The following is a 27,918-nucleotide window of genomic DNA, read 5'->3' as shown; positions in this document are numbered from 1 at the left end:
AGGTATAGATATTTCTTAATGCCTCAGGGCAATGAAAGAGAAGGTAAGGCATGTTGTGTGGGCAGTCAAAGATGATTGGGTGAGGCTTTATTCTAGTTGACACAGAATGGAGGCTGAAACCCACCTAATCTGTCAGGAAGATGAGGAAGAATGTTAACCAGAATACCTGTGACCTCTAAGCTTCTTGCTTTAAAGGGAGGCAGAATAATTGACTTACATATAACAAAACCCATCCTTAACTCTGCTTAGGCAATCACTTACGTAGTCAGGAGACAGAAATATCCAACGGTTGCCTAGTGCTTTGGGGGTCGATAGGTTAACTCTACAGAGCTTAATTAAGATTTGATAATAAATGCCTACTCTAAGCAGGATATTTCATTAGTCTTCATCATGGCTGAGGTGAGCGATTCCTCATAATTATTTTCTAGGCTTTTGAAATTCGCTTCTGCTGAAGCAAGCTCCTCACTACTAATTAGGTTTCTCAAAGGGAAGATAGTTTCTCAAAGTGGTCTTCTCAATAGAAAGGCTATCTATCGGCCACTTGAAAAGGAGAAGTTGGGCTTTTTTTGCCTTATTTTCTTCAACATCCACCCAATGAAACCAAAATTTTAATTTTCAAGAAAGTATAAAAGAAAAAATTATACGGTGACTATGATAAAGCATCAATCATGTTCCTTTTGTGTGTGAGACAGAGACATTAGAAAATGAATTCCCTTCTCCATCCTCCTTAAAATGTGTAAGCTACTAAGGAAAGTCAAGTTCTGTAGAAAGCAGAAGGTCAACACGCGAATTCATCTAGATTCCCCTACTCATTCTTTTTGGAAGGGGAAAGAGCCAAAGGAAAGGGGTTTCTCCCAAAATGAAATGAAATGGATATCCACAGAGCAATCTGTTACTTTGAACATCGTAGACCTGATTTCCTCGGTGCTGCCCCACCTCCTCTGTGTTAGCATGAGAACCCTGCACTCTTTCTTGCTTTCCTGCTCATGCCACCACCATTGCCTTGAATCTGCACCATGCCTTCCAAACAGCCTTTGAGGCTCTGGCCCTTCCTACCTTACTCTTTCCTCCATGTGTACCATTATCAGAGTCGGACAACTGTCTTTCTTGTGACATTGGGCCACTTGGATGCATGCCCTAATGCTTCCAAGCTGTGTGGGAGACCATTCCCTTTATCATCAATCAGGCCTGCCCTTCCTGTGTCTGCTCTCATCTGCTACCCTTTGCTCATGACATCTATGCTAAAATGACTGTGGAATGTCATACTTGTTTTCTCTTACACTGACCATCTTCTTTCCCCTATCACCTGGTTGATAGGTGACTGCTCATCTCAGAAGGAGCTCACGGAGTCCTTTAAGAAATCTCTCTGTACTCCCAGGTAGCACCTTATATCCTTTCTATGAATTACCTCTAGTCTTCTGTCTGAGGAAATACACCCTTCCGTATTTGTCTGAACTATGCTTCCCTTACCCTCTCAATTGAGTTCTTTGAAGACAGGGATTATTCATTTCCTTGATGACCATTCTTGTACCAGACATGTTCTCAATACCCAGTAAAGTTGGTTGAGTATCATTCATGTCCTTCGTCTTTAGTTGGTTCATTTCTTTGACATCACTGCACATAGTAGGCACTCAGCAAATGTTTAAGAAATAAATTGGTTCCCAAAATATCGTGGAGTTTATAATTAAAAGACAAATGAACTTCTAGATTGCAAAATTATCTGCAGATTTTATTTCCTTGGTATACAAGAGAGTGACAAAGAACGTCACATTTTGTGATTTCTTCTGTCACTTTTCAACAGAAGGATGAATTATTCTTCACTTATGACTTTAGTGTGAACCTCGCGGCTCTTCACCCGCAGCTTGTTGACCTGGGACTCCGCAATGTCAGCCCGCTCCTCGGCTTCCTCCAGCTCGTGCTGGATCTTGCGGAACTTGGCCAGGTTGACATTGGATTGTTCCTCCTGTGAATGGGAACAAATTGGAAAGAACAAAATTTGACATTTTCTGCTTGTTAATTGCCTTTGTTGCTAAAAGAAAAAAAACTACAGGATTTGCTTCATGAATGAGAAAGTGAAAGGTTCTATCATTTGGTGGCATTCTTATTTGGGGGTAGGACAGCCCACAGACTTGATGACATAAACAAGTGTGCTTACAATGTCCCTCCCCCCTTTCTCTCTTTCATTTGACTTTTCCTAGCACAAGGAGGATGCTGTAGTGACTACACAAAGGCCCAAGAAGCAGGGATCTGATTCCATCTTGTTTCTATAACACAAAGTTCAAATAGAAGACACAGTAGTGCTATTGGGTATACAGAGCTTTAAGGAAGAGTTGAGAACTGACAGAATGAGAAAGATTTTTTTTTTTAAGTTCAGAAGTGGTTTTAATCACAGTGTTAAATAAGGCTTAGGATAATCCAGACGCTTATTTGCATAGTCCCTATGATTGCTGGGAGTTTGGAATGTTCTAAATTGTGAGTGGAGTGCAGTAGAGAAGCATTTCTCTGTTACCATGTCTGAAACAGTACTTGGAACAGTCTCAGAGAAATGAATTCGAATGTCTAAAGCTCCAATTATCTGCACCAAAAGTTTGCCTTTCCAAATAAATATTCATTTTCCTGCCTAATTTTGAGCTCCTGGTTTGCTTATCGCCTTAGAAGAAAGCCCCTTGAATTATGGGGACTTCTTGCCTCACAGAACCAGCTGTGGTCCCGGACCATTTGCTGCTTCTGTAGAGATACTCACAGCCTCCTCGGCTTGTCTCTTGTAGGCTTTCACTTTAGTCTGTAATTTGTCCACCAAGTCCTGCAGCCTCAGCACGTTCTTGCGGTCCTCCTCAGTCTGAAAGATGCAGCAAACAGACGATGTCATTAGCGGACCTTGCCCTGCTAGTTTTATTTTCTCAAAAGCTGTAGGCCTGGCAGAGAAGGAAAGGTCAGTCACCTGGTAAGTGAGTTCCTTCACTCTTCTCTCGTGCTTACGAAGACCCTTGACGGCTTCGATGTTGCGCTTCTGTTCATTTTCCACCTCGTTTTCAAGCTCCCTCACCTGGGAGAGAGAAAAACAAGTTACCAGTTTGGCTGTGACTTTTCACACACGCATGGGCAGGGGGCTGAAAGAAGACATGGACACCCACCCTGGCCTCCAGTTTCTGGATCTGCTTCTTGCCTCCCTTCAGTGCCAGCTGCTCAGCCTCATCCAGACGGTGCTGCAGGTCCTTCACCGTCTGTTCCATGTTCTTCTTCATCCGCTCCAGGTGAGCGCTGGTGTCTTGCTCCTTCTTCAGCTCCTCTGCCATCATGGCGGCCTGGTGAGTGATAAAACAGTCGGTTAAAGGCTGACAAGGCCCTGCAGGATTCAGACTCGCTATCTCCATTTCACCCTCTGCTCACATCAGTGATGGCTTTCTTGGCCTTCTCTTCTGCATTGCGGGCTTCCTGGACGATGTCCTCCATCTCTCCCTGGATTTGGGAAATGTCGGTCTCCAGCTTCTTCTTGGTGTTGATGAGACTGGTGTTCTGTTACAAATTTAAAAAATAAGAAAACTTTAATTACATTTTATAACTAGTGTCTGTAGCCTTAAATAGTTAATAATAAGAAATGGTCAGAATAAAAACAAAATCAGAAGTTAATTCCAAGTTCATGGCTTTTTCTACCTATATCCCTGGTCACAAAACATAAATGATTCAATGCAAAATTTAATCTCTAGTGCCAAAGCTATTTACTTGTCATCCATGGATGCTTGTAAACACAAAGCAAAATTGTCCAGCTTTATAGTGCTATGTTCCATACAGCTGATGAAAAATAACTTATTTTAGCTGTTCATCCATATTGGTTGCCTCTATTTTGTTAGTTCGTAAATAGCTTATTTATTGATACAAAAGATAATTGAGGGCCCCCATGTTTTTGGAAAGTTAACAGTATTTGAAATAGTCAATCAGTTCTAGATGCTTATAATTAGTAAGAAAGTGTTACATATTAACTAATATTTGATTTTTAAAATTACAATATGGATTTGAACATTTCCATGATTGCTGGTTTTAGATATTACAGTGTTCAAAAGTATTCTATTACATGAGTTTATTATTTAAAAAGTAGAGTGTGCAAATGAGCATGAGACAAAAATAATATGCTCTCAGCAAACAGAGACAACCATTAATAACATTTTTGCTTATCCTTTTGAATATTTCTGTATGCTTTTTTTTACAAAAAAAGACAGGGGATTCCTCACCTTAATTTGCTTTATTCTTTTTCTGTTTTGTGACTGTCTTTCTGAGGCAATGCATGCTCTAGATGGCCATTGCAAGATTATACCACCACTTATTTAATTGCTTTATTTCACTTATTTAAATGCACTGTGGAACACAAGTGCTAAGTAGCACTAATGATGACCACATGGATTTGAACCCAAAAGCTCTTTCCGTGTACTGTGATGTTAACATGATAATAAATATGAAGGCTTATTAATTTTACATTTTATTGGCTTATTTCTGTGCTGTGTACAGTTGTGAAAGATGAGTTAGATGAGTAGCTGCATGCTGTCTTCTGCACTTTCTTTACATAAGCTTTAAACTCCAGATTGTTCAAGCCCACAACTACTCTAGCCCAAAAGTGGACTTGTAAACTGTGTTTCAGTACCTACTTAGGTCCCTCTTTGCATTTCCCAAAACCTTAGGAAGATATCCCTGCCAATATTACTTGTGCATCTCGTGGAAAAAGCTCATCCCTTCAGACTGCCTTTAGCTTCAAATTCTGAAATGCATTTGATAGCCCTGGTCCTGGTCCCGATCCTCACCTGAGTGTGCAGGAGCTGCACGCGCTCACTGGCATCCAGCAGCTCTTGCTCAGCCACTCTCCTGCTCCTCTCGGTCTGTTCCAGGGAGGCCCTGAGCTCCTCGATCTCAGCCTGCATCAGGTTGGCTCTGCGCTCAACCATGGCCAGCTGCTCTTTCAGGTCATCCTGGCCTCGGAGTGCATCATCCAAGTGCAGTTGTGTGTCCTGCGCAGAAAGCAGAGAGACTCTTACTCACGTTCCAGTTAAAAGGGATTCAAATTTAACGTCGTGCTCACACCTGGATCTTATTAGATCAGCGTCTGATTAGATAGGAACATCTGCAAGTACCCTTAATGACTTGTTCTTGGATGCATGATGCGGTGCTTAAATCCAAAAGCACATAATGGTTCATTTCAGATCCCCAAATCATAAAAGTCAATCAGGGATAAATCTAGGAAATTTAGGAAAGTACCTAATTTTTTAAAATTCAGCTAAACTGGTTGCGTCATTTTAGATGCTTAAAAGGGGAGGTTGAGAGCTGGGTTTGGTGGGTCATGCCTAAAGTCCTAGCTGAATTGTGTCATCCCTATTTCTATACACCTTACCACTCATTTTGTCTCAGGTGACAAAGCGAATTCTCTCTTGGGCCTTTCAGACTGAACTTAGCTCCTTCCCAAGTAGGCACATACAATTTTTCTTTTTTATCTTGTTACTACATTGCTTTGACAATCTATATCCTATAATTTTCCTAAAAATTTAAGATTTGAATCCCATAATGAAGCTGGGCCTGCTGACACAGTGCGCATTCACCCCTAGGTACCTTCAGCATTCCCTGTGTGTTACGAAGGTTCCTGATTGCCTCCGCAGCCTGGCGGTTGGCATGGTTCAGCTGGATCTCCATCTCATTGAGGTCTCCCTCCATCTTCTTCTTGATTCTCAGAGCATCGTTCCTGCTGCGGATCTCGGCATCCAGTGTGCTCTGCATGGACTCCACGACTCTGAGGTGGTTTCTCTTCAGCTGATCAATTTCTTCATCTTTTTCAGCAATTTTGCGGTCAATCTCAGATTTCACCTGGTTCAACTCCAGCTGGATGCGTAGGATTTTACCTTCTTCATGCTCAAGGGATGCCTTGATAAAAGCAACATTTTGGTGACCTCACTATGGTGATTTCTCAAGAAGACAGGTAGCCCTCTTCCCAAACTTTCAATACGTCCCAACTTAAATTATTAATCCTGCATTTGCATGGTATGCTTGTCTGTTTTTTTTCCTTGATGGTATACACTGTCTCCTGGAGCTTACAAAATGATAGATCCCAGTTGCAATTCTCTTTAACTGATGGGTGAGCAAACAAAGCGCATACCTCCGCTTCCTCCAGAGAGGCCTGTAATTCACTCTTTTCCTGATCAATTTGCTTCTTTATTTTCTCCAGCTCATGGATATGCTTCCCTCCCTCTGCAATCTGCTCAGTCAGGTCAGAAATCTCCTCTGTGGAAGAACAGATGAAAGGAAGAGGTTGGAATGATGACAGAATGGAAGAGCCCAGTCAGAGCTAAGCAGGGTTGTGAAGACTGGGACTTACGCTGCAGGTTCTTGTTCTCTCTCTTCAGCGTCTCGAGTTGATCCAGAGACTCCTCATAGGCGTTCTTCACTTTGAACAGCTCTGTGCTGAGAGAGCGGGACTCCTTCTGGGAGGCTTCAAGCTCAGCTTGAGTTTCCTCATACTTCTGTTTCCATTCTGCCAGGACCTGGAAGCATGGCATTAGTTAAGCTCTGAACCCAGGCAAGAGTGCCCCCTTTCCTGTGTGGTAAATCACAGTTGGGTGGGCCACCTTGTCAAAGTTCCTCTGCTTCTTGTCAAGCGCAGCGCAGGCGGCGTTAGACCTCTCCACGTCAATCATGAGGTCCTCCACTTCATTCTGTAGCCGCTGCTTCGTCTTCTCCAGGGAAGCACACTTGGAATTCACAGCTTCTACATGTTCCTCAGCATCCTGCAGACGCTGAGCCAGCTTCTTCCTGAGGTGGAGGTCAGGGTGGGAAGAATCAAAGTTAACAGAAGGAACTCTGACTATCTGCTGATTAGGAAAGTCTATCTTCCCCCTAAGGTCTCTTATTTCTCTGTGCCCATAAGTTTTTCCAGAATGACTTCTTAGTGACTATTTTATCTCTCCCAGGATTCTGATTTCCCTGGGGAGCTCTTATCTACCAGAAGTGTCCATTTCAAACATATCTATGAAGCCAGAGAGAAGGGGGGGGGGAGGACCCTGAAGTTAATCCTGGAGACTCAGAAAAGGATATATTCCCTCACTAATATTAGGGTCTAATAGGATCATAGACTGATCATGGTCCTCTCAACTATATAGATATAGAAGCTGTGACATTTTTTGATGCTCTTCATGGTACAATTATTCTTTCCCATTTTCCTTCCCCTTTCTTTGACTTCAGTTTCTTTCTGTCTAATTTATTGAAACCCATACTTGGCCTCTTCCAGCTCCTCTGTGCGCTGGATGGCATCCGTCTCATATTTCGTCCTCCACTGGGCCACCTCGCTGTTGGCCTTGGACATGGCCCTTTGCAGCTCAGCCTTGGCTTCCTGCTCCTCTTCATACTGTTCCCGCAGCAGGTCACAGTCGTGGCGAGCTGACTGCAGGGCGTGGGCCAGCGCATTCTTGGCCTAAATAACCCAAAATTGTAGGCTGTGAGTTCGCATTCTGATCACTGGTGGTTCAGTGGTGTGTCAGACTGCCCAGTTCCGTGAAATGAAAGTCTCAACCGAGGGTTCTCACCTTGGACTCTTCCTCTAGCTGCCTCTTTAGTTCCTCGATCTGTTGTGTGAATGCTTGTTTGCCTCGGGAGAGCTGAGAAACCATAGCGTCTTTTTCATCCAGCTGCCGGGAAAACTCGCCTGAGAGAGGAATCGTAAATGATTGAATTCTCTTTTCTCAGCCAAGAGTACAGTGGATGAGCATATGACCCTCTTTATTTCATGGAATGCAAAGAGCATCTCCAGAATGTTAGTGAACTGCTTTCTTTCGTATTATAGAACTGGGGATTTTTTTTTTGAGGGTTATGGAGGTAACAAAACTTTCCCAAGCCCAAGAGATCCATTTCCCACCCCGCCTCTAATCATAGCTTAGAGTCATTCATTTGTAACCATCTCTTGCACGCATTGTGCAAGGCATGACCTCAGCTTCCAGGATGGGGCAGACCTTTCATGCTTCTGTTGTTCCCAGGATAGTGCTGCTCACGGACTGACCTGACTCTGTGTGTAAGCGTGCCTTCTGGGTTGACAGCTCATTGATCAGGCGCTGCTGCTCCTCTTCCTTGGTCTTCACTTCACTCAGTTGGTCCTCCAGGGTGCGGCACATCTTCTCAAGGTTCCCCTGTGGTGGAAAGGAAAGGACAGGACAAGATAGATGACACTTTTCTACTTGGGAGTCTGAGATTTAGAGATCGGTTACTAGGTATGACAGACACAGGATGCTACTGATGTTGCTATCCGAGCCTTGCACAGTGCTTGGGAGCATTTTGGAGCACAGCAGTAGAGGACCATATATGACTAACTGAATGAATATGTAATCATCGAAACTAGAGTCCTTTCTTTGGGGAAACATGAACATCATTTATGGCCCACATCATGTAGAGGGGACTTTTTCTTGCCACTGCATTACTATTGCTGTAGCCATAGCAACGAAGTTTACGGTGATTTTGAAAAATAAGATGTGGAAACTTGAGGGGTTCCATTTAATACAGTGATGCCAATCAGAATTCTCAGATGATGTGTAGTGTGGCTAGCTAGAGTCCCACACAGTATATAGTGACTTTCAAGTATTTCAGATAAATTAGGAAGTTAGGAAAGACCTTGGCTTTGGAGACCGTCTCCATGTTACTAGCGAGATCGTCAATCTCCATCTTCAGCTCACTCTTCTCCTTCTCCAGCTTCTGCTTCACCCGCTGCAGGTTGTCAATCTGCTCCCCGAGCTCAGCCACGCTGTCTGCGTGCTTCTTCCGAAGAGCGGCTGCCGTGGCTTCATGCTGTAGCGTGGCCTCCTCCAGGTCCCTGCGCATTTTCTGGAACTCAGCCTCCCTCTTCTTGTTCATCTCGATCTGGGCTGAAGTGGCCCCGCCAGCTTCTTCCAGCCTCTCGCTGATCTCCTCCAGTTCCCGGGAGAGATCAGAGCGCTGCTTCTCTGCTTTGGCTCTGGAGGCCCGCTCTGCCTCGATTTCCTCCTCCAGCTCCTCGATGCGGGCCTGAGGGGTGGTGGAAAGGACCAACTCAGCTTCTTGGGTCAGTCATTTTTCTTTCACTGATGAGTTAGACTGATGGAAGCAATTGACCTACCTGCAACTCCTTGATCTTCTTCTGCAGCTGCATGCCAAGGGCCTGCTCATCCTCAATCTTGCTCTGCAGGTTGCTCATTTCAAACTCTTTCCTAGTTTAACAGCAACACATTAGCTCATGGTTAATTCTTCCCCCAGCCTCCATATCTATGAATAATTGAACTTTTTATACTGCTGGCCTTAAAAGAGAGAAGTACATGTTTTAAAAGTCTACCCAGTGCCATTTTAATTAAATATTTTTAAAAGTTGTCCTTGTTTATTTTACCCCACATATCATGAAGCAATCATTTGGAAACATTTAAATACATGTTTCCCCTGCACCCACACAGAGCTGAATCTTATTACACTTACTTCTTGAGTTTCTCATCAAGCTGTTGTTTATCATTTTCTATGTCCATTGTGGACTCTTGGGCCAGTTTCAGGTCCCCCTCCAGTTTCCTCTTGGCTCTTTCTAAGTCCATCCGAAGCTTCTTTTCCTGTTCCAGTGATCCTTCAAGCTAAATCATAAGGGACTTTGTTAAGCCCTGAACCATATGTCCTTAGACAGATTCTCAAGAAAAAAACTTAGAAGAGACAACAAATAGCACGAGGACTCTCAGTCTGCATTTCAAGGCTCACAGGCTTCGCTGATGGCTTCATTTCACGATGGCGTATGTCATCCCTTATAAGGAAAAAAGACTGCTTTTCATACTCACATCATCCACTTGCTGTTCGAGCTTGGTTTTGGCTTTGGTCAGGGTGTTGACTTTGTCCTCCTCTGCCTGCAGGTCATCCAGGGTCTGCTGGTGGGCCTCCTGGAGAGCTTTCTTCTCCTTGGTCAGCTTGGCGATGTTTTCATCCAAGCCTGCCATCTCCTCTGTGAGGTTTTTCACCTTTAGATTTGAACAGATGATGGGAATGCTGATAAAAAAAAGCCATCTTGCCAAAAATACATGATAATTTAACTTCTCAGGACTATATCCTGACAAGGAGCACAGCAGCCATAAAAAAGATGGCGATCTTGTAAAACTGTTTCCCATGGTCAATGATTTTTAAGGTTTAAGATTCAGTTCTAAATCAATACTTGTAAATGCTTGAAAGTGAGTGTACCTTGTTCTCCGTGGCGTGCTTCTCCTTCTCAACCTTGGCCAGTGTCAGCTCAAGGTCATCGATGTCCTTCTTCAGCTCTGAGCACTCGTCCTCCAGCTTCCTCTTCTTGGCCGTGAGCTCCGCGTTGATCTCCTCCTCATCCTCTGCTCTCTCGGTCAGCTCTTTGATTTTGGCCTCCAGTTGAATTTTGGTTTTGATCAATTGATCGCACCTCTCCTCAGCATCAGCCAAGCCATCTGCTTCCTAATGGGAGAAATAGTACACTTCCGTTTGTATAGGATATATTGAAAATACACAATAATGTATTCAAAATTGGGAACGGATGACTACTAGTTGGTCTTTGAATAGGCCATTAACTTGCTAACTTTAGAAAAATAGACAAAATGCAATGATCTTAAGATGTTGATCAAGTAGATTAATAATTCTATCTAAATATCCATGTGTAGAAGGTAAAATGAGGCCAAGGTGGCTTTGTTGAAAATACATATGCCTTACTAGCCCTCAGTCCTTATGAAAAAGTTATTTACTAATTCTTGAACTCAGTTTTTTTTCCCTCACATTCAGTTAAGGGCTTAAATTAGCCTGTGGTGTTTTTTGTTTTGTTTTGTTTTTTGTTTTTTGTTCCTGCTCTGATAAAAAGTAATGTGCTTTCTAGTTCCATTTAACTATACTTACCAAAGAGAGAATATTTTAATATAAGAGGATCTTCCATACAGAAAGGAAAATGTCTAGATGCTTTCATGACTTTGTTCACTAGGGACCAGGCTGTGTACAATGCACATATGAACATAAACACCATGTGGCTACTGTTTCTTTGGGTTTGAATCTTAGTGGTTTGAAGGCAGGCAATCACGACAGATGCCTGGAGAGAAATTGTTTGCTCTGAACCCTGGGATTGCTTATATGCAGTCCCATCCTGACAAGGTACCATGAAAGGGGTGTGTACAATATCCGACACTCACAGCTTGAACCTGGAGCTGCAGGTCATTTTTCTCCTGCATCAAAGCTACCATCTTTTCTTCAAGCTCTTTCCTTTTTGCCTCTGACTTAGCCAGATCCTCCTTGGCCTTCTCAAAATCTTCCTTCATGTTGGCCATCTCCTTCTCTGTCTCTGCACTCTTCAGGAGAGGTTTGATCTTGAAATAAAGCTTCATCCAGGGCCAGTGTTTGACATTCATGAAGGCGCGGACATTGTACTGGATGCAGAAGATGGACTCCCTGTGGAAGGAGAAAATTAGATACAAGTGGGCAAAGATGTGTGAAGTGACCATCACACCTGCTCTGGATTCAGCGACGAAAGAGGTGGGAAAGGCAGACATGCTTTGCTCCTCACCTCCTCTCCATCATCTTTTTGAACTCCACCCTCATCAGGTACCCTCTGCACACGGCCTGAGTGCGGGTGATGAGCTGAGCCAGCTTTTCATCTCGCATCTCCTCTAGAGTTCCCAGCAGGCCAGCTTTAAAGAAAACCTTAGGAAAGAGCAGTTACATTTGTTATTTCCCCTCAGGCAGAAACTCTGAAAGTGCTAAAATTATGCCAGCAATTTGGACTGGTGGTACCTTAGTGTGACCGAATTTGTACTGGGTGTGGTCGATGTCAATGGAACCTAGAAGCTTCTCAGAGGCCTTCTTGCTATCAATGAACTGACCTTCTGGGATAGCACTTGCATTTAGAACTTTGTATCTGTCAAAAAGAACAGCATAATTAAAAACAAACCATTATTTTCTTCATTGAGAAATAATAGATAGAACAGTAGCAACTACTATTGAAAACATGGGTCAATCAAACAATAGTCGACCAAACAGCATTTGAACTTTAACAATGCTCTACGCAAAATGTGAGAGGATGTGAAACATACCTCTGCTTGAAGTCTGCATAGAGGATCCTGCTGGGGAACCCCTTCCTACAGATGCGAATGCCTTCCAGCACCCCATTACACCTCAGCTGGTGCAAGACCAGTTCATGCTCCATGGCACCTGGAAAGGGGAATGCATTCTTTATAGTCATCTAAAGAGAAATCACACTGGGGTTGCTCTGCGCATGAGAAAGGTCTTACCAGGAGTCTTAGTTTCATTGGGAATGAGGCATCGGACAAAGTGGGGGTGGGTGCTCTTCAAGTTGGTCATCAGCTTATTTAAATTCTCCTATAAGACCGTATGGATAAGTTTAGAACGACTTGTGGCTATAGGGTTTACTTCTCTTTTATCACATTCTAATGAGCTGTCTTGAATTGATCATGGTAACCAAGGGGACTATCCTATATGTCTGGAGGGTGGATTTCAAGAACATCCCTGGTTATACAGAAATAGTCCACTCCAGTTGGTTTTTCTCAAACCCTGACAATCAAAAAGATTTTGTATTGAGGCTTTGATCATAAGGAGTAGATGTTATGGAACACAGTGGGTGGTTTTTAAAGAGGGCTTGATTTCATTTAAATTGTCTTTACTACCATATCTTTCTTATTTGAGGCTTGACGGCAAGGCCTCATTTATAATAGGCCTTGCTATGAAAGAGACCCCATGGGTGTGCGTTCTTTTTGTTAAAAAATTCCATGGATATTTTTCAGATTTAAAAAAAATTACTATTTTTTCCACCTTTACCATAAGCATCCATTAAAATCTCTCATTAAAGACAGTTTATCTTCTAAGTGTAAGATTATACTGTACCCTGAAAAGAGCTGACACGGTCTGGAAAGAAGAACCCTTCTTCTTGCCACCTTTCTTTCCACCGCCGCCCTCTGAAAAGCAGAGTGGAAAAATGGAAATTATCTGCTCCAGCCTTTGCGTCCTCCATGTGTACAGGCATCAGGATGGCCATGTTTCTCAAGAGTCCATGGTACTCGCTTCCCCCCTTCCTCCTTCCATAGCTCATCTACCTCAATTCTAGAGGGAGATACAGTCATCATGATGTGACTTTAGACACCTGGGGAAGAAGACTTTCGCAAAAGATGGAAGAGGTGGGTATGAGGTGGGACTCCCTGATTCCAACCAGATTAGCAGTGTCTGATTCCTGAAGTACCCACCCAGAAGACAGGGGGCAGGGTCCTGCCAGTGCGCACATGCCCTGAACAAGCAGATGCGGAAAAGTGGTGAGTACATCCCTGAACCTTTCTAAATCTACTGATAAATGATGCTGTGGACTGCACAATATCTGATGCCTGTGTATCGTAGTTGCTAAATACGCTTTCTTTCATTTCACTCACATTGGTCTGAGTTCTCGTAGCAGATTTGGCCATACCTATATCAGTGGTTCTCAACATTCTCAACACTATGACCCTTTGATACACGTCATGTTGGGGTGGTCTCAATCACACGCTTATCTTCATTCTTACTTCAAAATTATAATTTTGCTACTGTTATGAGTCATAATGTAAATGTCTATATTTTCTGATGGTCTTAAGCAACCCCTGTGAGAGGATCATTTGACTGCCCCAAAGGGTCACAGGTTGAGAACCACTAACCTGTATTCTCTGACAAACTGTGTATTTCTGTGATGTGATTCTTAGAACACGTTGATAGTATAAAAAGTTACCTGCTTCAGCAGCTTGTCCCCCAGAAAATAGGAAAGCCAGAGTCTTCAACCCAGATTTCTGGTACAGCCCCACAACAGTCTCATTCAGGGGGTCCTTGTTCTTGTCCAGCCAGCCAATAATGTTGTAGTCGACGGTGCCCGCATAGTGCACCAGAGAGAAGTGAGCCTCAGCCTTGCCTTTGGCAGGTTTGGGCTTCTGGAAGTTGTTGGACTTTCCAAGATGCTGCTCATAAAGCTTGTTCTTGAAGGAGGTGTCTGTCGCCTTAGGGAACATGCACTCCTCTTCCAGGATGGAGAAGATGCCCATCGGCTGGATATTAAAAAGGGAGAAGATAGTGATGGGTCCCTTAGAAAATCATGCTCTTGTAATTTGTGTGATTGGTACAAATTTGAAAAGAAGGCATTCTAAAGGAAGAACTTGGAATTATGCCTAAACGGATGACATCCTATCTCATCATTCCCCTCTTCTAACAAAATACGACCGTCATCATCTGAAGAACGCATAGGATATACTTTGCTAAAAAGACTTAGTTTAAAAGCCCATCTGGACCATCTGGCAAATATGTTCAGTATATAAAATGAAATTCTAAAGCTTGATTTTTATCCTACAAATGCATATATACTCTGACACACTCCTTTCTTACAACGTAACATCCTTGACCACAACTCTAGACATGGAAAGGATGGGAAAATGAGAGGCTGTGTCTGATGAACAGAAATGAAACTTCACGGAGAAGAAAGTGCATCTCTTGCTGCCTCATGAAAACTCTTTGTACGTTCATCCCTTCCCCCATGTCTGTGGAGTTAAGGACTGGTGATCTATCAGGTTTTGCTCATGAAGTAGTTTGATTTTTCTGAGACAAATTTGATACAGAAGACCAAAAGCAAATTTAGTACTGATAATTATCCAAACTCACAAATTTATTCTCAAAAATCATTTTGATAACCCAGAAGTTGAAACACTAATGAAGGAAGCAAATACTCTTTCTGAAGCCTGTATAGTTTTGATGAGTAATGGAAGGATTACATCTCCAAATTAACATATTTTCCTAAGTTGTGCTACATAGGGTTTTATTTTTCTAGTTTTGTATATTTTGAGCTGAGTATTTCAAATTTTCCTAGCTGATAATTCCATTTTATTTCTCCTTTGTTGTTGCTTAGGAAGACTTCACATAGGTTCTTTCTTAGTACCAACAGACACATGACAAGATCTCGATGTGCATGCATTTGTGTGTGTGCATGTGCGAGAGAGAGAAAGAGAAAGGGAGAGGGAGGGAGGGAGAGAGAGAGGAAGAGAGAGGAGGCGGGGAGAGAGCATATGTGCATATATGTGTGTGTATGCTTGAAGGCTTGTGGAAGCCAGAAAAGGATGGAAGGTCCCTTGGCACTGGCGTTACAGGTGTTTCTGAGCCGCTTGATGTGGGTGTTAGAATTACAGCTCCAGACCTCATGATATAGCCACAAGCACTCTAAAACCACTGAGCCATCTCTCCAGTCCCAGGATCCCAATAGTTCTCAACATTGAAGTTGTTTAATGATTTCGATCTAAATATGATACATCTGTTGCTCCAACTTAATTGGACTGATTTCCTTAATGACTAATTCCCTTAGTTACTACTAGAAAATTCAGAGCTCATTCCCAAGGTAAGGTCAAATGGAAGTTTCATGTATTTACTTGATAGTAATCATGAGTAAGGGATGAATTGATAGATTCAACAATTAACTCCCCAACCTTAAGTATCTTCCTATGCAATGCCCTGCTGTACAGCACACACGGGAGGATTCATGTGCAATGAACCATCATAGCCATACCATGATTAATTAACTATTCAGAGAACTGGCTGTACTTTCAGCCCTTCCTTCCATACCTATGAAATCATGTAGGAATAAAAAATGAAGAATAAGGAAGCCCGTGTATGGTTGTATGTGCCTTTAAGCACTCAGAAGACAAAGGGGATTTCTATGGGTTCAAGGCTGGCCTGGGTCTACATAGTAAGTTCCAAGGCCAGTGAAGGTCACATAGGGAGACCCTATGTTAGTAAAAAAAAAAAAACTGAGGAAGCATGAAGTTATAAGAGCTGAAAATGTGAATCTATGTATTTTACGTGTGTGTGTGTGTGTGTGTGTGTGTGTGTGTGTGTGTGTGTGTGTGTGTGTGTGTGTGTGTGTGTGTGTGTGTGTGTGTGTGTTATTGTTCTTTCCTGGAGACTACTGTACTTTATTCATTAGTAACAGATCACCCATGACATGCCTTCGAACTAATCAGAACACACAACTATGTCAAGAGATATCACTGCTTACTCTTTGAGAACTGGGGTTGTAAGTAAACATAGGAATACAGACACTTTTTGTGCCTGTTCTCCAGTTTCAAAAGTCACACAAACCTTCTCGATGAGCTCGATGCAGGCTGCCAGGTCCATCCCGAAGTCGATGAACTCCCAATCAATGCCTTCCTTCTTGTACTCCTCCTGCTCCAGCACGAACATGTGGTGGTTGAAAAACTGTTGCAGTTTCTCATTGGTGAAGTTGATACACAGCTGCTCCAAGGTGTTGAACTTTATAGGAAGAGATAAATGATTGTAAGCAATTGGTCATAAATTCCCTATTTGTTCCTATAAGGCAGCTAATACTTTTCAAATTTTGAGACATTTAGAATTATTATATTGAAGGCTTAGACATCCCTTAAAGGGTGTTATTATGCTCAAATGTTTCCCAAGGAACTATATTAAATCTTGCATATTGCATAAAATGCTGTTAGATAGGAGCTCTTTGACATATTCATCTATGAAAATAGTTCTATGCCTGTGTGCTTGAACTCAAGGTCAGTTTTGATCAAGCTTTTGCAGCCATTCTTTGAGACTCTCTCTAGCCCTGACAGCATTCTCTTTTTTCCTGTTCACACTCAATGACATGTTTTCAGTCCCCTCCTGTGACTCAATGCATCAGGAATTTGTACTTTTTATACAGCATATTTTGCCTTTTGTAAAGAGTATTTCTGGGGCTCTAGAAAGATCAGCCACATGACTGCTAAAGTGCATCTGCTAGTCAGTTTATTACTCACGTCAAAGATCTCAAAGCCAGCAATGTCCAAGACCCCGATGAAGTATTGCCTGGGCTGCTTGGTGTCCAGCTGCTGGTTGATGCGGGTGACCATCCACAAGAACATCTTCTCATACATGGCCTTGGCCAGGGCACCCACAGAGTTGTACACCTTCAGGAAGAGCATCCGTTTAGTTGTTTGAGTTGGACACAGGGATGAACTTTTAAGTCTCCAGTGGTTCAAGGGAATCTGGGGCTGGAATCATACTTACCTGCTGCACCGTCTGGCCTTTGGTGACGTACTCATTGCCGACCTTGACCCTGGGGTAGCAGAGGGCTTTGAGCAGGTCAGCAGAGTTCAGACTTGTCAGATAGGCAGCCTTGTCAGCAACTGCAGAGAAAGAAGAAGAGCAGTGGGCCCGACAGTGACTTTACACAACTTCATTGCAAACGGTGATCCTGGAGACAATGTTCTCTCCCAAGCAGTGAGGCACAAATGTTGTGAAGCTTGTCCATTTGTTTATGTCTGAGAAGCACTCCTACTCTTCATGCCAAGTCTAGTTGTTCATAAGTTGGAGCTTGGGGAGCCTATGCTCTGTGTGACATTTAAAATACAGCAAAAGTACACTGCAGATAATGATGTGAGAAACCCTAACCCAGCAGTGGCAAGGAAATTTTGAATTATTCACTGGAATACAATAGCCTCCCATCAAGAAGTAAGTATTTTCTTATAAAAAGAAAATGAAGAATGAAAAGGGGTGAAGATGGAGTTCAGGAAAAGGCCCTGGGTTTAGTCTCTAGCACTACACACACACACATGCACACACACACACAGTCACACACACATACACATGCATGCACGCGCACACACACACACACACACACGGGGGGGGGGCGGGAGAGAGAAACAGATCAGGGAAATGGATAGAAATAATAAAGCTCCTGTAAATTTGATCAATATTGTAAAATGTCAATGTATCATCTCTTCGCCCTAAACCTTCTGTCATTCCTTAGAAAGGTCAAGCAATACAAATGGGTCCCTGCCTCTGAAAAGGCTTGTGTCACCGGTTGTATCAGATGAATAGTGACAACGGGAGTGTTACCTTCGGTGCCATCTGGCTCAGCCTGCTCTTCCCTTTGTTTTTGCTTGAATTTCATGTTCCCATAGTGCATCACAGCGCCCGTGAGCTTGTAAATGGCCACCTTTTCATCTGCACTGAACCCCAGGATGTCCACAGCAGTCTGTTGAAAGAATTAGCAATAATTACCACCATGGCCAGCTTTCTGGGGACTCTAGGGGTCTGGCTTCCCGCTTCCTCACCATGCTTTGCCTGATATCTGACTAAAACTCTAATGGCTTATGAGCCAGTCTCTTCTCCTTTGATCCATGGAGTAACATCAGGAAACAGAGATCCGCCTTCCCATGTGAGTAGTGTGGGTGCTAAGACAGTGTGTGTGCTATCCACACACTTTCTTATTTCTTGTCTCCCAGCTGGTTTCTTCTTCTCCTCACTTAATGCACAGCTCCAATCTACCTTCCTCCCACCTCCCTTGATATGGACGACTCTGGAAAGAGGCGTGAGAAGAGCATTGACTCCCATTGTTTCGCCGCATGTTTCTCTGATACCATGTCACAGTTTGACTGACCATAGAGGTGCCTAGGCATGAATTTTTCCTGACCATTCACATTTGTTGAAATGCTTTCTGTTTTATTCTCTATTCTGTCAGATTTTGTTTATCTTCTTAGTTACCCATTCTAAACATTGATGTGCTTTATAGGTATAGGAACCAGCATTGGTAGAGGTATATGAAAGTGTGTCTCTCCTAAAACTTCCTCCTTTCTTTTAGTCCTAGCTCACTGGGGCTATCTCATCCTGAAATTACACATTATTAACAAGGCCATGGAGTGAGATTGTTATGCTTTTTTAAACCTTTCAGAATAGACTAATATTACAGCTTTTCCAAGATTCCTGGGTAAGGGGGCTGACATAAGGTAACATATGAACATATGAAATAAGAAATCACTGTGTAACATATGAACATATGAAATAAGAAATCAGGTAACATATGAACATATGAAATAAGAAATCACTGACATAAGAAATCACTGTGTTATAGGGGTATAAGTGTTGAGTCAAGAGTGACTAACACCATAAAAAGTAAAAAGAACCAGCTAGGTGGGGGATGTTGGGTACCTAACATTTATTGCAGATTGGAAATGTAAATGCATGTGTGGGGTGGTATTTAAATCTGTGATTCTTTTCCCCAAATGTAGAAAGCCTGAAAGGTAGCCCTGCCTGACTCACAGTCTATGCTAGTCCATTTCACTCTGATGGAAGAAGAGAGGGTTCAGTGCTGGAAAGGACCTTGCTGTCTCCTGCCTCTCCCCTAACACATATACTCATCCATAATAGATGGCTTACGTCTGTGGCCATCAGCTCTTCCTGGTCATCGATGCTGGGCACTGTGATTTCACCTTGACTGACGTAAGCAAAGTCGTATGGGTTGGTGGTGATCAGAAGCATCTCTGGACACATGGAAACGAGCATGCAGAGTTAGTTTTGGTTTTCGGCACATTTCAGAGGGACATCATAGGCAGGGTATAGTCTTCCTTGATGGAAATAAATCAGGATTTCCTTACCGATAAGCTCTGGTTTCTTATTGGACATGATTTGGTAGAAGATGTGGTAGCTTCTTTCAGCCTTGAGCTGGAAGGTGACTCTGGACTTCTCCAGCAGATCTGGAAAGACAGATGAAGCATGTTTTAAATGAAAAGGCTGCAAGTGGAAAGTTAAGCTTCAAACTTCACACGGCAGAAAGAAGGCAAGGATTCCCAATCTGGGTGCCCCCAAAGAAAAGACTCTTAGTCCCCAGTGTTCATTAACTCACAGGTTTCAATATCTGCAGAGGCCAGTTTGCCTGTGGCACCGAAATGGATTCTGATGAATTTACCCTTAAAAAGGCAAAAGAGGGTTGATTAAAAGCTGGAAACCATTTCATTAACGAAGGGCCAAGTAAGTGGAAGGCACATTGGCATTGGTGTATCTAAATGTGCAGTGGTCATTCTCACACGAACAGGACAACCGGAAGACTTACAAAGCGAGAGGAGTTGTCATTCCTCACGGTCTTGGCATTGCCAAAAGCCTCCAGTAGGGGGTTGGCACTGATGATTTGATCTTCAAGGGTCCCCTTAAGAGGAATGGGAAAGGAAGATAAAGTGTGGGTTATCTGAGCTGTATATACTAAAATAGCTTCTCATCTGTCCCCCACTTCTCTTGGTCATACCCTGTAGCTAGGCAAGGCTTTAGAAGAAAGGTGGGAGCCCACATTGGAGAATGACATGCCTGTGACGTGGCTTGATTTCTATGCCTCTCAGGCCTCACTCTTGCTTCTGAGAAACAGCAATGGGGACTCGGGCCTATATGTTGCTAACATATCACCCTGCTTATCTGAGCCTCACAAAGCCCTTCAAGGTTTATTTTCTAAACTCTGCCATCTGGTTGTTATGGCTTTGACATGCCACTGTCATGTTTTGAAAAGCCTGGTTTTCCTCCTTCCTCCCTCAGATGGACAATGCCAACCTGCATTTTGCCAGAAGTTGCCTCCTCCTTCTTCTTGTCCCCAGTGACTGCAATTGTTGCAAAGTACTGGATGACACGCTTCGTGTTCACAGTCTTCCCGGCCCCGGATTCTCCGCTGAGGGGACAGAATGAAAGTCAGAACGTAAGGCAAGAGGTCCTGCCCTAACAATCAAAGCTCAGCAGACAGAAAGGCATGGCGTCTACATACGTAATCAGGATGGACTGGTTCTCACGATCTGTGAAGGGAAGAAACCACAAAGTAAACAGAGTGTTGGCAAGGCTCAGAGTGTTCTTCTTTTCACCAGTCTTAGGAACTAAGTGTGAAAGATGTACTAATTACTACACTGGGGTCCTCATTAATGTGAAGGACTATGGGATGCACCAGTTCATTCTTTTACAATGAGAATCAGCCAAGTAGCAGGTGGCTTAACAGTCTCATGTCTCCTTCTTTCACCTGGACCATAGTTCAAACTCCTGTCATGTTTTGAATGTCCAGGCTGCATTCCCTGTAGTTCTTGTGAAATTTCAAAGCTCACTTTTTTAAATGAGATAATACAGTAGATGTAATTAAGATGCAGAGTCGACACCTAACTTCGATCAAATTGAACTGACTGAAATGAGCGTCAACCAATTTGGATTTTAGCATAGCCGTCTAAGCAAAGTTCCTATGTTTTTTTTTTAATCGGTGCATCATATTCTTAATCATTTTTTTCTACTCTTATTGCTCTTACCACATGTGCAAAGCATTTCCTTCTCAAGGGGCAGGCCATATGTTCTCTGTGCTGAGTCTACAAGTGTTCTCTAGTGTTTGTAGAGGTTGTAGTTACGGATATACTCACCAGTCAGCATGAACTGGTAGGCGTTGTCAGAGATGGAGAAGATGTGGGGCGGGGCCTCCTGTCGCTTTTTGCCTCGGTAGGCCGCCACCACCTCAGGGTTGTACACCGGCAGCCACTTGTAGGGGTTGACGGTGACACAGAAGAGGCCCGAGTAAGTCTGTGCACAAAGATAAGGATGCTCAGTCAGCAATCACCTCATTACTCCAACTTGGAAATAATACTGTGTGGGCAAAGGGAGAGGATCTAAGGAAGTGCGGGTCCTCGAGAGGCTTCATGGTTGCATCCATTGGCAGCTTCCCTTCCTCCTGCCCCTCCCCCATTGTCTGCTGCGGCACTAATGTTCCAGATAGCCAACTAATTCGGTTAGGCAGAGAGCCATCCACACGTGCACTTTCAAAGACGCCTTAACTTACGACACTGACATAATGGGACATTTCAACAACGGAAAATACATAGACTTGATGAAATACGACAGGGGACACTCACGTAGATCATCCAGGCTGCGTAACGCTCTTTGAGGTTGTACAGCACAGCGGGCTCGTGCAGGTGGGTCATCATGGCCATGTCCTCGATCTTGTCGTACTTGGGAGGGTTCATGGAGAAGCATTGATCTTCCTTGACCGTGACAGTCTGTTAAGAATGGAAGGATCCAGTTGGTGCCAACTAATTAGCAGAAGAAGAATATTCCTGCTTCCCTACCTCTCCCACTTCGTGCTTTTTACTCACAGCTCCACCTTCGGTCTTGGCCGTCACCTTCCCCCCTTCCCTGCTCTGCACCGTTGCTTTCACATAGGACTCCTTAGCATCCACCACAAACACGGATGACTTGGCATCAAAAGGCTTGTTTTGAGCCTCGATTCGCTCCTTTTCAGACTTCCGGAGGTAAGGAGCAGCCTCCCCAAAAACGGCCATCTCAGCGTCGGAACTCATGGCTGCGGGCTATTGGTGGCAGCTCAGGGCCAGGTGCACCTAGAGGAAGAAATGGACTGGAATGGTAATTCTGGCTTTGTTTGCTCACTCTCTTATGCCATTTCGGATTCCTCCTGTGGACTGTGCCAGGGAGCTAAGAGAAGACAAGAGTGCCTAATAGCCCTGTGTTAATAGTTTAACTTTTTGTGAGATTTTAAGCCTTGGTTCTTACTTCTGTATTATAAATCACAACTGAGAGCTGTGAGGGGGAATGATAACCATCCAACCACATTTGTCAGGCTACCAGTGTGTCCAGCATCTTTTGTTGTTTCTGTGTATTTTTTTAACCCCCTTTCCTTTCCCTACCCATCTGTTCCATTTATTTGTTTGTCATTGTGATGATACAAAGACATAGAAAATAATTTTTTGTTTCATCTTAATAAACTTATTTTTAAAAACCTAAATATTGCTCAGTGTAATGGCATATACTTTTAATTCTAGCACTTAGGAGACAGAGGCAGGCAGATTTCTGTGAGTTTGAGACCACCCCAGTCTTCATAGCTCCAGGAAAGCCAAAACTACATAATACAGAAATGCTGTCTCAAAAAAAAATTAGCCATTTTCCCTTGCCACAAACTATTAAAATTGAATGCCGAAATTATTAAGTTTGGATATCTAAAGAAAAAAGATCTAAATTCAGGTTGGATGTTTTATGCACACAAACTTGTAGTTAACTGATAAGAGTTAAGTAAATAAATGAAAAAATAAGTACAATGGACATTAATAAAATATTAGTGTATATCTAAAGAAAAAACTTCTAAATTCAGGTAGGATGTTTTATGCACACAAATTGTAGTTAACTGATAAGAGTTAAGTAAATAAATGAAAAAATAAGCACGATGGACATTAATAAAATATTAGTGTAAGGAAAACTGTAAGATAATGACAAATGACCTTGTCCCAGGTCAAAACCAAGTCTCTTCTGTCAGTTTGTAAATTGCTCACTCTTACCTGAGCAAAAATAACTCTGAAGGATTGCTTGAGGAAAACAATCGTCTGCATTTCAATGAGACTGCCCAGTGGTTCCCTATCAGTCTGGTTTTCCCTGTTTATACTGGCTTCAGCCTCCCCCTTGTTTCTGCCTGGTCCTTACTCCATCAGGTTTATGGCCTCCCTCTCTCCTACCCTCTCTTTTTGAAAACATCACCTTTCTAATTTCTCTCCTGAAACTGATAGCCACTATGAAGTTTCAAGCTGAAACCAATTCACAACTTTTTTTTTTCTAACTGACAAATCCTGGTCAGATAAAACAATTCCCTTTCTGGTCAGAGTAAAAGCTGGTGACCTCAGGGGTGGAGGAGGGGGCAGTACAGAGGGCAGCATGCAGGGGCTAGTGACTGGCAGTAATGACAAAGGCTCTAATCTTTCATAGACTTTCCACAAAGCATCTCAGCTTTCTGATTAAACAGTGCACCTCATCTCAACATATATACTAAATTTTCCCCATATTGTAGCTTAGAATCAACAAAATGCTTATGGGGAGACATGGAAATTGAGACCTCTTTTCAGAGGACAGATATTAAAACATCTGTGTTTTCATTTTCCCTTCAAATGATATTCTATGACCTTGTTTGGGGGTTTTTAAGTGAAGCACTTTTGAATCGATTACTCTGCCCTAATGATTGCTGTTAAGCAGTAGATCCTGGGGCACAGGAAGGACACCGCCTCCCCTTTCTTGTCTCAGCAGTCCTTTGTCACCTTTGGGTCACTAGCCTTCAAGGGACCTCCACTTTGTTGTGTGGTGTTGAGCTCTATCCACACAGTGGTAATCACCTCCAGTGTCAACAAGTAGATTTATGCCCTTGGAAGCAATGGATTTACTACTTTTTCTACATTCATATTACCTAATATATTAACTATAAACTTGCTTAAATTAGTTGTTTAATACATAGCAAGTTTTCTTCATTTGTATGTCCTTCACATACATCTCCTCATCCAGAAGATGGGAGACCCACTGAGTGTTTTGATTGGTAGAAGAGTCCTTATCAACCACTGGCTTAGATCTTAGACAAAGGGAGCCAGAGGGATGTTAGCAACCAACTTGAACTGTCCTTTTGATTTTACTGATGAGGTAACTGAGGTTCAGCAAGGTAAAGGGTCATCCAGGGTCACCTAGGTGGTAAGAGGCAGTGACGAGCTATGAGCCCAGCTGTCTAAGTCCAGGTCTAGTGTTAATGCTCTTGCAACACATGTGTTTGAAGACACGTAAAAGCTAACTGGCATGGCTCAGGGAGTTGAACCAGTGAAAAGCCTAGATTGGCACTCAGAAATTTTGACTTCTGGTGCAATGTTTGTTTGTTTTGTTATTTTTCTCTGTAATCTCTTTCATTGATTGGATTGCATAGCAGTTCATAGTAAGTATATATGAAGGTTACCTTCTTCATCAAGTTCCAACAAAATGCAAAGGAGAAACTGCATAAAGTTTTGTTTAATTAAATGGCTTTAAAAGCTAAAGTTTCATAAGAAGCTGCTTTTGAAGACGAGTTGCTCCTATGCCCAATAATAAGGTAGAAAATAAGATAGTCACTCATTAAAACATAATGATAGAGAGAGCCCTTTGCTCTTTGGAAGGTAATAACAAATTTCTCTTACCTCTTGTGTTACCAGATGAAGAAGGAGGCAGGCTTGAGTCAGACAAGTACTGTGAAAGAAAAAAGAGATGCTGGGTATTTTCTCTCATTTAATCACAAAGTCTTAGAACTATTTTGTATGCAATGCCTTTCTCAGGGATGTTGACCGTGCTCAAAGTTTGGGAAGGAGCAGTCATCTCCCTCACATGAGCACTCACTCACAGCATCAGGAGTGCACAGCTAGCCAAATGTTCTGCCACACATACCTACCTTTAAGGATTTGAGGAAGGACAGGACAGAGACACCCCAGCTTCACTTTTATAGAGGCTGTTCTGCAAACACAGCAGCCACCTCAGCTGTCCTAGCTGGGGACCTACTTGGCAAAACCATTTTTGGCAATCTCTTTGCACAATATTCACTGACTGGCTGTGAATGGATATAATTAGAAATATTTCTTGTCATCTATAAATAATTTGACAGGGGTTGATTTAGGGTTCTTTATAGGCATCTGATAGGGGATGGGGATCCAGGGTTTCGGAGGCCGTTTCTCCCTGCTTGGGTGTTGTATCATTCATCACGGAATTCAAAGCCAGGTTCCTACTTACTCTCATGCCTATAAAGCTGTTTCGACAGGATGAGCCGGTGTGAGGAGAGTGGGACTAATTAATCTGCTAGTGCTTAGAGCCATTACACTGTGACTGGAAGCACTGAATGACGGATATTAAGATAAAATTCTTAGGCAAGGGCTGGCGTTTTAGAAAGACTGGTGATAGATTCTTCTGAAGCCTGAAGGTCTAACCATGAGGGAGAAAGTGAATTCTCAAATTAGGCAGTGGGGGGTGGGGGGAGCAGTAAGGTGAGGGGAAGTCAGAACAGAGATGTACTTGTCTGGTCCCTTTCTGGAGAGTTTGTCATAGACGTCTCCCCACTCATGCTTGCACTACAGGGGCAAGAGACTGCTGTGTGATAGCCCACGAGTGTTTCTACTACATCATGGAAGGAGATGCAGACATGACTTCCTAGGGCATGGGCAAATGCTCAGGGCTAGCTGTAGCTCCAATGAGGTGGGTACTACATACTTTTACTTAAGGTGGGAGGAAAGGCATGCTGTCCACAAAACTCTCCTCGTGGACAGAGACGGTGGGTGGATCGGCCCCCACAGCGCCCTTGAAAGGCAGAGTCGGATTTGCCTAACTTGATACAGGCACAGCTGTTGCTGAATACGACAGGAAATCTACTCTAACTGTCCCTGGGATCTGGCATGGTATTTTCCAACCACGGTCTCCTGACTTAACTTGCTAAATTCAGTAGATGGTTGCTTTTTAATTCTCTTAGGTGAACTTATCTTTCACAGGCTGGCACGTTAAATCTTTTATACTTTTAAATCGTTGTTGGATCTAATGCTACACAATAGGTTATCCTTCATGGCAGTCACCCACATGAGCGAGTGACTTTACCCCAAGTCTTAGGCTCTAAGCCAGAAAGAAAAGTGTTCTGACCCTCTAAGAATTTTCACAACTCATTCTTGTCACCCCTTTCAAGAGCTACCATCACTATTGTGGACATAATAATTATTTATTAAATACATTTGGATCTGAAAGATGAAAGAAGAAAATTTGAATGAGGCAGAGAGCACATTTGTACATAAGTAGCTAAAAGAGACTATGGACTGAGTCATCAGACTGTTAAATCAGTTACAATCATGAGAACCCCAGAAACACTACAATGACACAATAGTGGCAACCAGCAGGGACCACAATAATAGACATCAGAGAACACCATGGATCATGGGCAGGAAGGGAAGAGAAGCAACCTTGACAGAGGATAAGCACGATTCCTCTGGGCTTGCTTGTCCAAGGGGTGTCTAAATAGAGGACACAGGAAAGGGATCTGAGCTGTCTTGTACTCAAGTGGTACTTTATGACTACATACATGTGGGAAGGCTGGCCTTATTCCAAAGTAAAGTGTATTTTGGATGCTCTATTCAGCTGCTCAATAAACACTTCTTACTGGCATTCCCCCCTCTTATCCTCACAGATAAGGAAATACAGGATTCTGAGAGTCTTATATATTTTTTATCTATTGCAAAAACACATCTGGGGGAAATTTAACACTGTTTAAACCTCCCATGGTCTTAAAAGTTAATTGTGTGTTGTAAGTCATTGTGTTAAGTTATATTACCGTGTGTGAATTGGTGTATAGTCTCATTCCTGCACATATGTCTTTATAAACTGCTCAGGACAGTATCACTAGGGGGCGCTGCGGTACACATTCCTCCCTTAGGGATGCAGGTCACAGCTGCACACAAACTCCTGAATCTCTGAGGGAGTTAAAGTGTTTGTAAAAGATTGTTGGTGCTTAGGGAATGTCCAGTAGATAGGTTTTTTTTTTTTTTCAGGTTTTGATATACATTTTGTAACAGAGTTGAAACCCAGTCTAGAAATATTCATAGCCTACTTTTTGGGGTGTCCAGCCATGACAGCACATCAATAAAACATCTTAAAACTCAGCAAGTCCAATTGGTATTTGTTTTCTTTTAAATTACCCTGAGACTCCCACAACATCACTACTGGGAAAAGTGGGAAAAGTTACAGATTCATTTCTATGCCAGTCATTAATTGTAGTCTATATACTTTTTCCAGTGTGTGGTGTCTCGCCTTCACTTTCAGTCTGCCTCCCTTTCCCTCTTCTGCTGTATCAGGTGTATTCTCCTATCACATTTTGTGCTCTGAGTTGTAAGCTCATAGGTGGTCATATAGCTTCTTCCTACACACTTCATTTTGATGAACGCTTCCCCAACTTTCTTTTCCCCCTTCCCCATAACTCAGCTTCATGTATTGCTACAACATCCTCTTGCACATACTTACCCACCAGAAGTTGACATTTGCAAAACCAGGAAGCTATAAATAAGCTAAAACCAAGACACAACACACAGAACTATGGAAAGTGTATGAGTCTGAAAGTCAGAACTATGTCAAGACTTGCGTTCTTATGTTGCTGGCTATAAATGGGAAAATTCTATCTTGGTGACATATTCATCCCTTGGCCCGAACACATGCAGGAGTTTTACTCGCTGACTGCTGTCCTTCCATGCCTGTCTACACCTTTCCTCTTCCCCCTCCTCTCCTCCTCCCCCCTTCTCCTCCTCCCCCTCCTCCTCCTCCTCCTCCTCCTCCTCTCCTCCTCCC

The 27,918-nt window shown here is 42.9% G+C and overlaps 1 protein-coding gene across 1 annotated transcript; it reads right to left on the bottom strand.

Moving 5' to 3' along the window:
- Positions 1 to 1,701: 1,701 nt before the first annotated feature.
- LOC116078785 (myosin-4) lies at positions 1,702 to 25,082 on the bottom strand. The gene is made up of 40 exons (XM_031354103.1): positions 25,001 to 25,082; positions 24,753 to 24,801; positions 21,918 to 22,160; positions 21,678 to 21,821; positions 21,192 to 21,348; positions 20,561 to 20,588; positions 20,353 to 20,467; positions 19,868 to 19,960; positions 19,661 to 19,724; positions 19,413 to 19,511; positions 19,195 to 19,298; positions 17,875 to 18,013; positions 17,044 to 17,162; positions 16,794 to 16,943; positions 16,117 to 16,287; positions 13,733 to 14,042; positions 12,868 to 12,938; positions 12,258 to 12,345; positions 12,060 to 12,177; positions 11,761 to 11,884; positions 11,534 to 11,670; positions 11,163 to 11,418; positions 10,201 to 10,443; positions 9,807 to 9,983; positions 9,463 to 9,608; positions 9,113 to 9,203; positions 8,632 to 9,021; positions 8,027 to 8,153; positions 7,557 to 7,675; positions 7,248 to 7,444; positions 6,603 to 6,786; positions 6,353 to 6,518; positions 6,134 to 6,258; positions 5,593 to 5,901; positions 4,794 to 4,997; positions 3,391 to 3,516; positions 3,135 to 3,305; positions 2,942 to 3,046; positions 2,744 to 2,839; positions 1,702 to 1,963 (listed from the first exon to the last, which is right to left on the bottom strand). The coding sequence occupies exons 3-40, from the start codon at positions 22,119 to 22,121 to the stop codon at positions 1,811 to 1,813; spliced, it is 5,820 nt and encodes a 1,939-aa protein (XP_031209963.1). The 5' UTR covers positions 22,122 to 22,160; positions 24,753 to 24,801; positions 25,001 to 25,082; the 3' UTR covers positions 1,702 to 1,810.
- Positions 25,083 to 27,918: the final 2,836 nt, after the last annotated feature.

The sequence above is a fragment of the Mastomys coucha genome, unplaced genomic scaffold (assembly GCF_008632895.1).
Source record: "Mastomys coucha isolate ucsf_1 unplaced genomic scaffold, UCSF_Mcou_1 pScaffold5, whole genome shotgun sequence".
In the NCBI taxonomy this organism is placed as follows: Eukaryota; Metazoa; Chordata; class Mammalia; order Rodentia; family Muridae; genus Mastomys; species Mastomys coucha.
This window is presented reverse-complemented; position numbering and strand designations above follow the sequence as displayed.